A 15408-nucleotide genomic window follows, 5' to 3' on the forward strand; every position below is an offset into this window, starting at 1 on the left:
ATCATCATTCTCTGTACATGGTAGAGGCCTGCATTGTTTTCCCATTGTTAGTGTTTGTAGTTGACATTTTTATATGTTGTTCAGGGGTTCATTGACTAGGAGATGTGTGCTCCTTGGAGTGGCCAGGCTCCTCTGGCTCCGCCCTTTGTAGGCGGTGTCAGCTCACCATCACTGACTTAAAAATTTGTTCCTTTTTTTATATGCTCTATTCCATTTCACATTCTGATGTGAAATAATATCTCACAATTGACTTAATTTTTCTGAAGAATATTTTTTCATTGTCAATAGGCCGTCAGTCTTCAGGGAAGTATTTGTTCATTTCTTATTCCATTTTTTGATAGGTCTTTTCTAATTTTTTGGACTTTGTTGAGTTATTTATATTGAATATTAATCATTTATCTGATATGTGTAATACAAGTATTTTCTCCCATTTAGTTGTTTATCTTTTGTTTTTTCACCTGTTTCTTTTGCCATGAAGAAACATTAACTGATGTTTATCTTTGGTCTGTTGCCTTTGCCAACAGAATCTGATCATTGAAAACAACTTCGAGGTTCAAATCTTGGAGCACTCTGCCAGTATACCATGCATTTCAAAGTTAAGATGGAGGTCAGAGTGATAGCACAGGGTTTAGGGAGTTTGTCTTGCATGTGTCTGACCCAGGTTCAATCCCTGACATTTATATGATCCCCTGACCCTGCCAGGAGTAATTTTTGAGTGTAGATCCAGGAGTAACTTTTGAGTGCTGCTGGTTTGGCCCCCAAACGAAAAAACAAGTAAAAGTTAGTGTGCATTTTATACTTTGACACATTATCCACTAGGAAACTTTTTACTGGAAAACTTTGAATTGTATTTAGAAATTTTATTTTAATTGTATGTATACATTATTAATTAAATACAACTTTTTATTTGGCCCCAAATTCCTTTAATCTATCCAGCATCTCTTTTTCTAAGACTTGCTTATTGATTTGGTGCAACTTCAGTCCTCATTTACTTTAGTATGCTATAATTGTTCAGTAGATTGAGATTAATTTAGGGACATAACACTTAAATATATTTTTCTATCTTATTATAAAAATCATGATGTCAATCTCTGCTAGCAATTATTATTTTTTTAGAATTTTCTCATTGTACTAATTTAGTTAATCCAACTAAGTAAAATATGCCATTTTATAGATTAAATATAAATTAGGATGTTACATTTTTTTCTAATCCCAGATAAAAGAGTCTGAATTGTATTTCTTAATTTTCTGTTGTCACCTTCCAACTGTTGCATCACTGAGGAGAATAACTTACTCGATCCAACCAATATTGCAATCACCTTCAGATTTTCTTAGGTTAAAAAAAATCTATTATTGACTCAAATTATCTGAAATAATCCAAGAAACTGGCTAGGTACAAGCATTTATTTTTGAAATATAATGATTATAAAAATTTGATTAAAATATTTATTTTATGTACAGGCTTCTTAGTCTGACTTACATTGCTGTTTTGCAATGAGTTGGCCAGGAGTCTTGTATCTCCTTATTTATATATATGTAGGCCCATGAGACAAATGGGAAAAGAGTAATTACAATCGCAATAAACAACTGAACTCTTCCACCAACTGAATTCCTGTAAAGACAAGAAAAAAAAATGTTTGCAAATAAAAATTTAGTAAAATATATAAATTGCTTTGGAAACAGGATGTTGAATTTGGTTAAGTATATTTTAGGAGATTAAAACCTATCTTTATTAAAATATAACTGGGGTTAGAGAGATAGTATGGAGGTAGGGTGTTTGCCTTGCATGCAGAATGACGGTGGTTCAAATCCTGGCATCCCATATGGTCCCCTGAGCCTGCCAGGAGCAATTTCTGAGCACTGCTGGTTGTGACCCAAAAACCCAAAAATACATATATATGTATATATATATATGTGTGTGTGTATATATATATACATTATATAATATTCAATAATATATTAAAATATAATATTATATAATTATATATAACTGAAAATTTCTTAAGAAAATTAAAAAGGACTTTTTAAAAGGGTCCAAAGAGATAGTACATCAGGTAAAGTACTTGTCTTGTACAATGCCAACCCTAATTTCATCCCTTGAACCCTGTATGGTTTCCCTAACCACTGTCAGGAGTGATCCCCTAAACACAAAATCAGAAGTAAGCCTTTAGTAAGACTTGGGAAACTCCCAAACTCCACCTAACCCCCGAAAATATGTATATTTCTTGGACATTTAAAAATCCTCCTTTTAAGAGTTGAGATCACCAGGAAGCAACCCCCCAAAAAATAAAAACACCATAATATTGTATCTAGTTTTATGCAATGATACTAGAATAAATTCTATATAGATTAAATATTTAATTGTAAAAATGAATATCACAAATGTACTAGAAGGAAATTAAAATTCGTTTCTATACAATTTATGAAGAAAGTTTTCCTTACTATGAATCCAAATACAGAATTAAAAAAAGGAAAGAATTGAAAACCTTAATTTCAAAAACAAATCATTTTAATATTTTAACAATTAAATATATTTAATAATTAAATGGATATATATTGCATTAACCAAGTAAAAAAGACAAAAAATTGCAGCAGCATTTTAAGTTTATATTACAAGGATTGATTCCCTAAAATATAAAGAGCTTCTAAATTAAAGACCAACAACCTTAGAAAAAGGCCAATATTTACTGTGCCTATGCAGGGGGGGGAGACAAAAAACACTAAATAATTCTTTATTTTTTTATTTTTTTCTAGTTTTTGTCGATTTCTTTGTTTTGGGGTAGATATTGAAGTAGTTGTCCATTTTTTAAATTATATATTTACTTTTTCTTTCTTCTTTTCTCTTCTTCCTCTTTGCGCCTTGTTATATTTCCTATCTCAAGACCATGGCAACTATGTGGTGCATATTTTTATTGCTGCAGTGCTCATGGATATCTTATTTGATTCCTCTTTTTGAACTGTTGTGGTATTTCACCTTCTTCTTTTCTCCTTCGTCCCTCAAACCAAGGATGAGAGCCTCTAATAGTGGTCCTCAAACTATGGCCCGCTGGCCACATATTGTATTTGTATCTGTTTTGTTTCTTCATTGCAAAGTAAGATATATGCAGTGTGCATAAGAATTCGTTCATAAATTTTTTTTTTTACTATAGTCAGATCCTCCAATGGTCTGAGGGACAGTGAACTGGCCCCCTGTTTAAAAAGTTTGAGGACCCCTGCTAGAAGAATGACTCTGCCATAGTCGGCGGCATAGTCTATTTTTACCCCATTATATTACCTTTCTCTTCCTCAAACAAAACCACATAACTTGAACTTTCTAGTCCCGCCTCCCAATTAGAGGGGGCAGTAATGGAGGCACCAAGACCAAACAGCTATAAGACCACTAAGTAATAAACTAGACAAAGAAGGGACCACGCATTCTAGCAGCCCCAGGGGGGGAGAGTGGAGGATATGGGAGGCAGGATGGGAGCGGTTGTGTGAGGACAATTCGATGGTGGGAATTCCCCTGATTCAATGTAAATATGTACCTGGAATATTACTGTGAACGATATGTAAGCCACTATAATTAAAATAAAAATTATATATATATAAAAAGAAAAAGGCCAAATCACTACTGTTAGATATTAATAATTTTATAGAAAAGGAATACAAATGGTTATTAGCTTATAAAAATATGTTCACCTTTGCCCCTAGTAGAAGAAATTAAAATGAAAATGATCCTTTTATTGTGCATGGAAGAGCAAAGAAACTGAGCACATGCTGTCTTTATGGGAGGCTTGAGTTCCAACCCCAGTACCTCCTAATCCCCTGACTAATTCTGAAAGCAATTCCCAGTTTCCAAACCTGAAATAGTTTCTGGGTGCTTCTGAGTGGGTATCAATAACAAAAACAAATAAGCCAAAATAAATAAATAAACAACATTTCTCAGCAATCTAGTAAAATTTTAAAGTTTTGACAATTGAGTGTTGGGACTTTTTATAGCCTTATTTGAGGAATAAATCAAGCAAGTTAATACATTTTAAAATTGTTTATGGTGCCTTTGCATTATCTTTAAAAATTAGATTTAGTATATAAGTACAAGATAATATAATATTACAAAAAGCAAGTACATATATATATATACTACAGAAAAACATGGATGTAATAAGGTAAAATTCAAGAATATATGTGCTTTTTATATATACTGTACATAAAGCTAGATTTCTTTGAATATGCTTTGTTTTATAGTTTGACTTCAACACTTCTGATATTTTATATAATTAAAAAATAAAATATTTCTAATAAGTTATTCCTAGAAATTGAAAATGCAATAGATTATAAAGTATTGTAATTAATATATATCCTTTATTTATGTATTTATTTTGGTTTTGGGGCCACACGTGGTGACACTCAAGAGTTACTCCTGGGTGTGCGCTAAGAAATCGCTCCTGGCTTGGGGGACAACATGGGATGCCGGGGAATCGAACTAGGATCTGTCCTAGGTCAGCCACCTGCAAAGCAAACACCCTATCACTGCACCACCGCTCCGGCCCCTGAAATATATCCTTTATATGTATATAGATAATATATATTTATATATTATAGTCCCTAACAAGAATTAAAAATCCTTCTTACTAATCAAATTATAATTTTAAGATTGTATTTGTATGTGGAGGGATTAGTCAAATGAGAGTTTTGTTGTTTGTTTGTTTGGTTTTCGGACCACACCTTGCACTGCTGGCTCTGTGGTTAGAAACTACTCCTGGCAGGATCTGGGAGACCATATGGAATGCCAAGGTTCAAACCCAGCTCGGCTGCATGCATGGCAAATGCCCTCCTCACTGTACTATCATTTCAGGCCTCAAATGAGTTAAGGTAAGGTATGAAAGTATTTTCTTGGACATAGGAGATAGGGATTTAAGATTATTGAAAATGTTCATTGATAATTAATTGATTGATCATTGATAATGTTTTTGATAATGTTTTTGTTTTGGGGTGTTTTTTGGAGATTTTTTTTGGGGGGGTTTGGTTTTTGGGTCACACCCGCAGCGCTCAGGAATCACTCCTGTCTCTATGCTCAGAAATTGCTCCTGGCAGGCACGGGACCATATGGGATGCCGGGATTTGAACCACCATCCTTCTGCATGAAAGGCAAATGCCTTACCTCCATGCTATCTCTCCAGCCCCGTTAATGATAATGTTAAATAAAAACTTGCGCTCATAATTTTGAATTGCTAGGATCAGTGTAAACTCATAAAGTACTTTAGCTTTAAATATGTGTATTTACATTTATATATGATATATGAAACTTACTTTGATAGGATCATCCATGATGTTATAATCAACAAGCCAAACAGCTCCCTATGAAAGCATGAATTTCATATTTTGAAGTGACTACAAAGTAAAGATGTTCGTTATCTCATTTTCACCATGACACTTACTTATGACTGTTAGAAAATTTTTCTCTCACTATATATAATATCTACAAAACTCTTTACAATTTTGACCAAACACCAAAATCCACCAACTACTTTTTCCAAATAGTTTTAAGCATCATGTGAAAACAAATTTCATCTTTTGAAGATTCTACAACCATTCTTCAATTTACAAAAGGGAGGAGATGCCAAAAGACAGATCACAGTGACTGAGATTTATATGCAGTGCCCCCTATGGTGACCAATAAACCTGGAGATACTATATTGGCTTGACCCAGAACTGAATCAGAATGCTAACAGAATGTTGCCAATTTGTTAGAGTGGACTGTTTATTTTACATAGCTCATTAAAGGAAACCAGTGTCCAGCAGCCTTACAGTAACATAATATGTATGTAGTTATTATCTGTAATGATTATGGTGTGTGTAGATGGTACTAGGTTTAAATCCAAATACCATATTGTCTTCAGTTTTTTCATTTTACAAGGAAGATAATGCATTTATTGCTCTTTCTGGTGTAATCAGGAATTAAATTAACACCATGCACTGATAAAATTATGTTATAAAATAATATATTTCTTAGTTCTATCCCACCCTTCCAGGGAATAAAAGTCATTTACTGCTCACCTGGCTTCTTCCTCATGTATGATGCTTTGTTTCTTATGAAGCAAGAGGTAGTATAACAAGCCAATGGACCATGTGATACAAAATAATATGTGTATTGCAGAGATGCTCTTCCAAATAAAATTACCTAAAAATAAATTTCCTGGTAATATTAATCATCATCATGTATTTCATGATGTTACAAACTGAGGTTAACTGGAATCCTGAGCATTCCTGGAAAAAACCCTAAGAAAGACAAGGTATTCCCCACTTTCCCTGAAAACATCTCTAATTCTACTTTCAAATAAAGTATCTTCCCTTTCTGTGGTATCCTTATTTCCGTGGGACCTTCTTTCATATACATCCAGTCCATGTGTTCTTGACTACTGAATCTTAATTGTTATCTTAGCAAGCAATGCATTTCATTATTTTAGCTACAGTGATAAGACTAAAAATGAACCAGTAACAATTCAATGCTGACTCTTTTGAAAAGAACAGAAAAGTGTCACTTTTTTTAAAAAAAAAATTATTGGTATGACCATACCCAGTGGTACTCAGGGATCACTCCTGGCAGTCCTTGAACCATATCCGATACCAAGAATAGCTCGGGTGAGACTTATACACTGTACTCTCTCCAACCTCAGATTTTATATTCTTAGTATTTTTTAGTGTAATTTTTAAACTATAGGGCTAATATGTGGAACCCAGGAGTTTCTTTCTTAGCATCTTGAAAATGTGAACTTTAAGCTATAGTGCATAGAACCCAGGAGTGAAGTCATTGCAGTTAATAATAAACAGAGATTAGAGATTACATGTTAGCCATTTGTTTATAGTCCATTGGGTTGATATTTTCCTTGCTGTAATGAATGGAGCCTAAAAATACACCTGATCAGTTTTTCTACCATCCTGATCAGATGTATTATTTTTCTAAAGTCTAATTCAAGTTCCAGTGGTAAAAGTTATTTTAAAGAAAGTGAATAAAAGACTTTTAAAATAAATATTTTCCACTAATAAGATGTTAAATCTCTTTTTCCTATTATTACAGTTTTATGCATAGAATTGTTTACTTATGGTGAACTGAGATTTTTAGAGTCATAAATGTCAAAGCACTTTTAATTTTTTTCTTCACTTGACTTCTTTTTTTTTAATAATTTCTTTATTCCAGTACAATGGTTACAAACATGTTCATAATTTATGGTTTCAGCCATAAAATGCACACATCCCCTACCAGTGCAACTTTCCTGCCACCGTTGTCCCCCCATTTTCTATGTCACCTGATCCAATGCCTATCTTCAAGACAGGCAGGCATTATATTTCTCTCTCTCTATCCTCATAGTAGCTGTTAGTGTAATTATTTCTCTAACTGCACTAACTACTCCCTGTGATAAGCTTGTTATCATGAGCTGGTCCTTCCAGCCCTCATCTCTATTGTCTCTGGGCATTATTATTATACTATTTTTTATTTTTCTTAAATCCCACATTTAAGTCAGACTATTCTGTTTATCTCTCTCCCTTAGATTTATTTCACTCAATAGTCTTCAAATTCATCCATGTATAAGCAAACTTCATGATTTCATTTCTTCTAAGAGCTGCGTAGATGTACCAACAAAAGATGAGAGGTTAAAGTACTTGCTTTTATTTTTATTTTTTTGTTTTTGAGGACCACACCCATTGGCACACCAGCTGTTACTCCTGGTTCGCACTCAGAAATCATTCTTGGCACACTCTGGGGACCATATGAAAAGCTGGGTCAAAGACATGAAAGGCAAAAGCCCTACCCATTATGCTATTGCTCCAGCCCCAGCACTTGCTTTTATAATATAGCACTGAAGTTAACAGCTAGTACAAGATATAACAATATAAATCATAGATTGTAAGTGATTTATTTTGTATCTGGAATAAATATATATTTAATATATTATGTATAATTAGTTCAAGTAATGTAATTAAACACAGTAAATATATGATAATTCTACTTTACAACTATTCATTCAACAAGCATTAGTTGCATACCATATGCTTCGCATGCCTCACATTATATAAGCTAAGCTTGAATGAAGATGGATTGGATGTGATTCTGCTTTTAAGGGATAAAAAAAAATACAAAACCTTGCAATAAATTGATATAGTCCTATGGCAGAGATCAGTCCTACACAGAGATTAGGATAAGCATATATCACTGAAATATCTAGAAAAATTTTATAGACATAAAATTTCGATATGCAAGTAGCAATATAGGTGTTGAATGAATTAAAATTTTAAAAATAAGTGTATTACAGTAGTAGAGAGCAGCTTTGAATATGTGAGGTTCTGGCACCAAAATCTAAAAGAAAAATTAAGAAAATGATTAAAGGGGCCGGGTGGTGGCGCTAAAGGTAAGGTGCCTGCCTTCCCTGCGCTAGCCTTGGACGGACTGCGGTTCGATCCCCCGGTGTCCCATATGGTCCCCCAAGCCAGGAGCAACTTCTGAGCGCATAGCCAGGAGTAACCCCTGAGCGTTACCGGGTGTGGCCCAAAAAAAAAAAAAAAAAGAAAATGATTAAAGTGAATGGTATTATTCGAAAAAGAATGTGTAAGGAATTTTTCTTAATATTAGACACTGGTTAAATTGTCAATGAGTACAGAAACATGGGTCATCATTTGATAGTTCTGATTTTAGTTTAATGATGTTGGAAATCTATTCAGTTGGAAGCCAGACAGACAGTTGGTGTTTGCCTTGCATACAGCTGACCCAGGTTTGATCCCCAATGCTATATGTCCCCCTGAACCTTTTGAGGATTGATCCCTGAGCACAGAGCCAGAAGTAAATTCAGAGCACAGCTGTAACCTAAATGCAAAATAAAACAAAAATGAAATTAAAAAAAGACATGATCTCTAAACAATAACTGAAGTTCTATTTCCATGTCTTAATTGTGGCAAATCGTTTTAAAAAGTTTTCTAAAAATGAGTGAAGAATGCTTAGATTCTGTTTAGCCTCCTTGGATTCTTAATAAATGAAAGATGTGGAGATTCTCATTTTGTCCTGGAAGTTATATAGCTAGACTATTATAATGATATATGTTCTGTATCTCCATTTAGAATTCAAAATTCATACCTGTGATGTGAGGATTAAATCCAACAAGCAGGGTCAGCACTGCAGGTATGGCATATGTCACCTTTATTAAAAAAATAAAAGAGGAAGTTATGTGGGTTAAGAAGTAAACTCATATTGGAGATAGACATATAGCAATGATATAAGTGGCTGTCATGTTCTATTTTTACCTCTGATTTTCAGAGGTAATGGAAAAAACAGTATCTTCTATTTTTATGGCACTATGTCAGGTTGTCATGTTATCTATCTTTATCCTAGAGTCTAGACAGCAGACTATTTCAGGAAATCTTCATTCACCTTAAAGTGCTAGCCTTGAGCATTCTGGGACTCAGTACATACTGACCTCCCACTCTTTCACATGCAACATTCATGTTCAGTGACTGTTTCACCACTTGCATTTTTTTAAACATTCCTTAAAAAGTAGGTGGAAGCAGCTACTGAGTATGGCTCCACTGACCATCCAGTCCAATATTTTATCTCCAAAACTGAGACTACAGAAAATTTACTAACAATGTATAGATTAGATGTGATGAATTAATTTATATTCTTTATTTTGAAAACCTGCTAAGTTGATTTATATTTCAGAAGACTGACCCAGAAGAGGCCCTGTTTTCAACCTTCATTCATAGGAAATTGACTATAGTTAAACTTGCTATAGTCATAGGGAAAGAAAAAGTTTATTAAGAAGCTCAGGGCTTTCTGATAAATGAAGCTGCTTTACCATTTCAATTGTAAGGCATACTGAGAAATCCTCAGTTGTTTGAAATTTATTAGATCTGAATGTTTTAAGTGATTTGACTATAAAAAAACATGCATTTATTGACCCTGAGGAGAAAAAATATCTATATAATAATCTCTGTGTTCATCTATTTCATGTCTAAAGATTATTAGAACAATGACTGATATTGACATCTGCATGTTATATCTCACAAATGGACAGTTTAAGACAAAACATAAATTTGGGTAAATAATATCTAACTCTCATTAGAATTCATGTTTCATCTGGAAAAATTTTAAAACAAAGATAATACTAGAAGTGTGAAGTAAAGCCAGAATTTTCTTTTTATAAACTCCTCCAACAGCTGTTGTTCAAAGGAATCCTCAGAGGAGTGAGAATTTTGTTTACATCATTGAAAACTTAACTATAAAAATTTTTATAGAGAGTAATGTAAAGATAGAGAAGTTACACACACACACACACACACACACACACACGAAATAAAACATTTAATTCTACTTTCTACAGAAAATATTTAGCAGAGTTGTTTTGCTTTGTTTTCTTGTTTTGGCAGTACTAGGGATCAAACCCACATCTTATGTATATCAGGCAAGTGCTTTACAGCTGAACCTTTATAAAAATTTTTAAATGTTTACCTTTATGAGATATCTGTTAATAGCAGAAGTTTAAAATATTTTTAGTGTTTTATGTACGTGTGTTTTCTTACATCAATTGTGCCATAAGGCTTTCCTTTATATTAAATTAGATAATTTTGAGGGCATAAAAACTAAAACTATGTAGGCAACTGCTTAATCATAAAACTAATTATTTTAGTACACACAAAAACAGATAAACATTCAATACTGAACACAATCCAATTGTAATGCTTTTATTTATTGATTGCTAATTATAAACTAATGGTGTCATATTGTTCCTTTAATGCCATTATTTTAATTCACCACATAGTCATTGATTCCTATGGATTAACTCCTAATACCTCTCACTCTGATTGACCTGTCACTAAAAAATTTGAAAAAGTCCATTTGTTTTTCCAGTCATGCTCCTGCAGAAAAACATAAGCCTTTTAGAGACAAGGCTGATACACAAAGAATTTAATGACTAATATGCATGGGAGTTAACCAAGCATAATGGATCCCAAATCCTAATCCATACTGGTATTACAAAAACTGAATAGCAACCTGCCTGAGGAGCTTCTTGGGAAACATTTCCTCTCTGGTAACATGGAATAAAACAGAAAGAAAATCTTGTTGCTTTTATCTTATTTCTTCCTACTTAGAACACTATTTTGTTTTTGTTTTTGTCTTGTGGGTGGTGTTTAGGGCTGTAGCAGCCATTCTATAAACTTAGAATATATACCACTCACACAGTGTGGTTGGCAGAGAAGAGAGATAACCCAGGTCCCTGGTGACCTAACTATTAAACAGCCGCCTCTGAACTTGTTCAGTAAGAAATCTGGCACATTTTTTGGGTGGGGAGAGGGGCACACCAGTGATGCTCAGGGGTTACTCCTGGCTATGTGCTAAGAAATAGCTCCTGGCTTGGAGCAACATATGGGACTCTGGGGGATCGAACCGAAGTCTGTCCTAGGTTAGCACGTGCAAGGCAAATGCCATACCACTTATGTCACCACTCTGGTCCCACCTCGCACAATTTTTTACTATTATCTCTTGTCTGCATCCTGATAAAGTAACCTCCATAAGCAAGGTAAAGTTGAAAACAATAAAATGGGTCAAGTAAAATATAAAAATTCAAGCTCCTAATACTTACTCACCTAGGCATTCACTTCCTTTTTTTCACTTATCCCAGAATCAGTAAATGAAGTAGTACTGTTCTATTTGAGGTTAACTAAAGACCACAAAGAAGTCATAGTTAGCATGGGAGCTGGTATATGCTGATCCAATTTGCTAAGTTCAAATGAAGGATAGAAAATGGAGAAGAGGTAGAGATTTTTTAGGTGAAATAGCATTGAAATAGATGTTGACGTTTGAGTTGAGTATGTATTTACACAATAATTCTAGGGGCAAGACAAAAGACCAATTTTAGATGTAAAGAAATTTCAGGACCAAATAGGGATAGGTTCTAAAACAAAATAGTAGGTTCTAAAACAAGTGTGATAGGTCTGAATGTCAAGATAGGTAGCTTCAATTTAGAGTTCTTGGTAAAAAGCATGTATTTGAACTAAGAAGAAACAAAGTATTTTGAAAGTGAAAGGTTTGAGATAGTTAAACAGTTTCTATTATAAGGATTTATATGGGAAGTAATGGAAGCTAAAACTGAATAAAGAACATGGACAATGCTTATTCATATTATATTATCTTAGAATCAAGAAAATGTGCATATATTATACAAATTGACAATGAGACCTAGATTATTTGTTGTTATTAGACTGGTTTGGATTTTGTTTTTATTTTCTTAAGGGATTTTCCAAAACAATGAGAAGAACAAAGAGATTTTAGATAATTTTAAGCAAGGATAATGCAGAGAATGAGCCTGTGATTTTAAAATTGAGTAAGTCAAGAGTAAGAGTAGATTTGGAGAGATGGATGCTGAGTGGAACAATGAGCATATCTGAGGAGCAATTATAGTAGGGCACAGGTTTATTCAACGTTTGGAAATGTAAAATTAAGCTGGATATTTGAGATATATCTGAATGAAAATAATGCTCAAAGTTAGGATTGGAACCAGAACACTAAGGAAGAGGCAATTTGGTTTGATTCAGGGGAAATGAAATCGAATCATCAAATCAATATCCTGAATATTGATTCAGAATGATTTAGAATGCAGTTCTGCCAACTAAAAAAAACTGACTAGACTTTATCACTGTAATTTCAGATGCATTTACTAGCTGCTAATGAGTTTACGGTCAACATTATCCTAATACTTTCAATAATTCAATACAGATGATGATATTGTATAGTATTATGTGTCTTTATGAGAAAAGTAGGATATATCAGAAAGTGTATACAATAATTTATTTTCTGCAAGCAATTTAGACAGAACACTAGTTCAATGTATTGGGAAGGTGTTATGGAATTTAATTATTATTGCCTATAAACATTAACTAAACAGTACCCAAACTATAAGCCTGTCATTTTCTGTGAAATGTTTATTGGGGTTCTGGGCAGAAACTTAATGAGCCTTGGTAAGTCTACTCTGTATCATTAGAAAGTGTTCTCAGTTTGGCCAATGTTATTCAAAAGGAATGCTGCTAAAAATAATTAACAAACCTATATTATGGAAAACAATTTTGCACACACACAAACTCTTTACAGTATCACAATAGTCCCTTACTCGTAATACTTCAGGAAAAGAAAGATTTGACCTTTCATAAGGCAGAGAAGGGAGGCAAAGGGCTAACACTGTTTTGAGAAGTGGCACGGTTCTTTCAACCAGAAGAAAAGAGCCTATACTCACCATCCACAGTTCTGCATCTGGGTCATTTAGCTGGAAGGCCAAAACATCAAGGCATTAGCACAAGTACTGTTACATTCCATTTCTAAATTTAGTGTGCTCCTTTACTATGTGCCAAACTGCAACAAAAAGCCAAGTTTCAGGATGGGCTTAAGACAACACATTACGGTGGTTGAAAGTGGGTTTCACGCTGACCGCAATACATGAACTGAACGTAACAGTCACACATTCTCACGTTTTTGCTAAGAAATGTACAGAAGCCAGATCTAGAGCAGGTCTTTTAAGAGCCCTCCGGTCTCCAATCTCAAGGAATGAGAAAGGGGAGAGAGTCCCTTCCGTCCTCAAGAACTGAAGTGAAGTATTCGTATTATTAGAACTTGTTATTAGAGAATGAGTTCTATGCTCTCGCCCAAGATCCCAGGTGGAGTTCATTCCTACCCACGGGCTGAATGCTAAGAAAGGAGGCTGCAGGGCGCCTATTCTCAAGTAGTTTGGGATTAAAATACTCTTTCTAGGATTCCAGAGCCGGCTGGGCCAGAGCGACCCAGAGCCTCAGGGAGGAGCTCAGGGCGCAGTCAAAGCTCGACAAAGCCCCTTCCCCATCGGCCTGCTTCTCCGCGGGGCCAGGGCGCCAAACCTGCACGAAGGCGGCCAGCGCGAAGAAGGTGGCCATGAGGCCGTGGCAGACCCTCCAGACAGCCGGAGCCCAGCGTCCCGCCGCAGGCGCCATGGGGCTGCTCGCAGCGCTCGAGCAGGCGGCGCCACGCAGTTATGCAAGATCCTTTCCTTTCTTCCGGCGCTGCCACTTCCCAGCCCAACTTCCCTCCGCCGTGCTTGACTCACAGTTTGAAATTCCTTATTCTTTCCTGCCCATGGATCCTTCTCCAGCCTGGCGAGGTGTCCGTGTTGGTAACCCCCAGTTCACAGATGAGGGATTGAGTCTCAGAGCCCCGGGATGATGTGCAGTCAAGATCCTCAGCTGCTTTGAACCAATAATCACAGCATTCCGACGCTTGTTTTCACTTTCGCTACTCTGCATCCTTCTAAGAGAAGGGTGGATGGATTAGAACACATGTTTTGCGTACAGGCGCCCACATTGAGGTTTTAGCCTCCTCACAGCATGATGCTCAAAGATACAAGAAGGTGGGGAGATAGAAGAGGCAGAGCCAGAGAAAGATTCGACCATCTGGGACCTTCCCTGGGGTGTTTACCCCGGGGACGCCAGACAGTCCCTGCATAGGTTGCCAGAGTTGCTCCTGCCCTAAGGCCTGCAGTAAGATGCTATAGCTGAAAAGGGTTAAGGCACAGGAAGTGGTATGTGCTGACCTTAGGTGAAAGATTTTCCATCGACCTGGGTTGGATAGGGTCTCGCCATGGTCAGCCCTTGTGACTTATGGTCTGGCCCAACATCTTGCTGCTCTGTGTCACTCATCTGTGTCTTGATTCATGAAAGGTCCTTCTACTGGTGCAGGTTGGGAACTGCCTAAGTTTTAACCCCAGCAAACCTTACAGAGCAGGCCTTGAACATTAACAAGTCCGACCCTTCTCCATAAATAAAATTTTAAAAGAAGGAAAAGTGATCTATACGTGTATCTGTTTTCAAGTTAATACTGTGCGTTTATTCCCAAAGCTCAGGAACTTTGAAAACCGTCTAAGCATTATGGTAATTGACTCATTTATCTTCACAGTCTTTACTATGAAAGATATTTACATATTATACAAATTTACAATTCTTTCCACATCAAAATCAACAAAATTTCCACATGTATAGTTATGAATTTCTATGAACTAAAGACACTGACAAATGCAGTTTTCCCTTGACTTGTATTACATTCTTTTTGTTTTTAATTTACCCTTCTGATTAGTTCTTCCACCACTCATTTACATACCCAAAGACTTGATCATTTTTACTGTTCTACAGTCTTTTCAAATCATGAGCATGTGCACTTCTCTTTTCTTTTTAGCAAAATCTTCTATAAAGCTTTATGGATTTCCCTCCCTTCAATTTCATGCCTTTCAAGAAATGCTTCTTTAAAAAGCTTTCTCTGCAGTATGCCTGATCCTGATCTTGGCAAAGGGTCCATGACAAGTTGGGCCTGTCCGTCGTGCACTGCAAATGCTTTTAGGAGGAGGAACTTTGCATCATGCCCCTTCT

At 35.4% G+C, this 15408-nt stretch overlaps 1 protein-coding gene across 1 annotated transcript; it reads right to left on the minus strand.

Annotated features, from left to right (window-relative positions):
- Nucleotides 1-1428: 1428 nt before the first annotated feature.
- TMEM220 (transmembrane protein 220) lies at nt 1429-13983 on the minus strand. Its single transcript, XM_049777024.1, has 6 exons — nt 13891-13983; nt 13257-13286; nt 9107-9167; nt 6037-6160; nt 5290-5337; nt 1429-1612 (listed from the first exon to the last, which is right to left on the minus strand). Exons 1-6 carry the CDS (start codon nt 13981-13983, stop codon nt 1477-1479), a joined length of 492 nt encoding a protein of 163 aa, XP_049632981.1. The 3' UTR covers nt 1429-1476.
- Nucleotides 13984-15408: the final 1425 nt, after the last annotated feature.

Source organism: Suncus etruscus, chromosome 7 (genome assembly GCF_024139225.1).
Source record: "Suncus etruscus isolate mSunEtr1 chromosome 7, mSunEtr1.pri.cur, whole genome shotgun sequence".
NCBI classification, from domain to species: Eukaryota; Metazoa; Chordata; class Mammalia; order Eulipotyphla; family Soricidae; genus Suncus; species Suncus etruscus.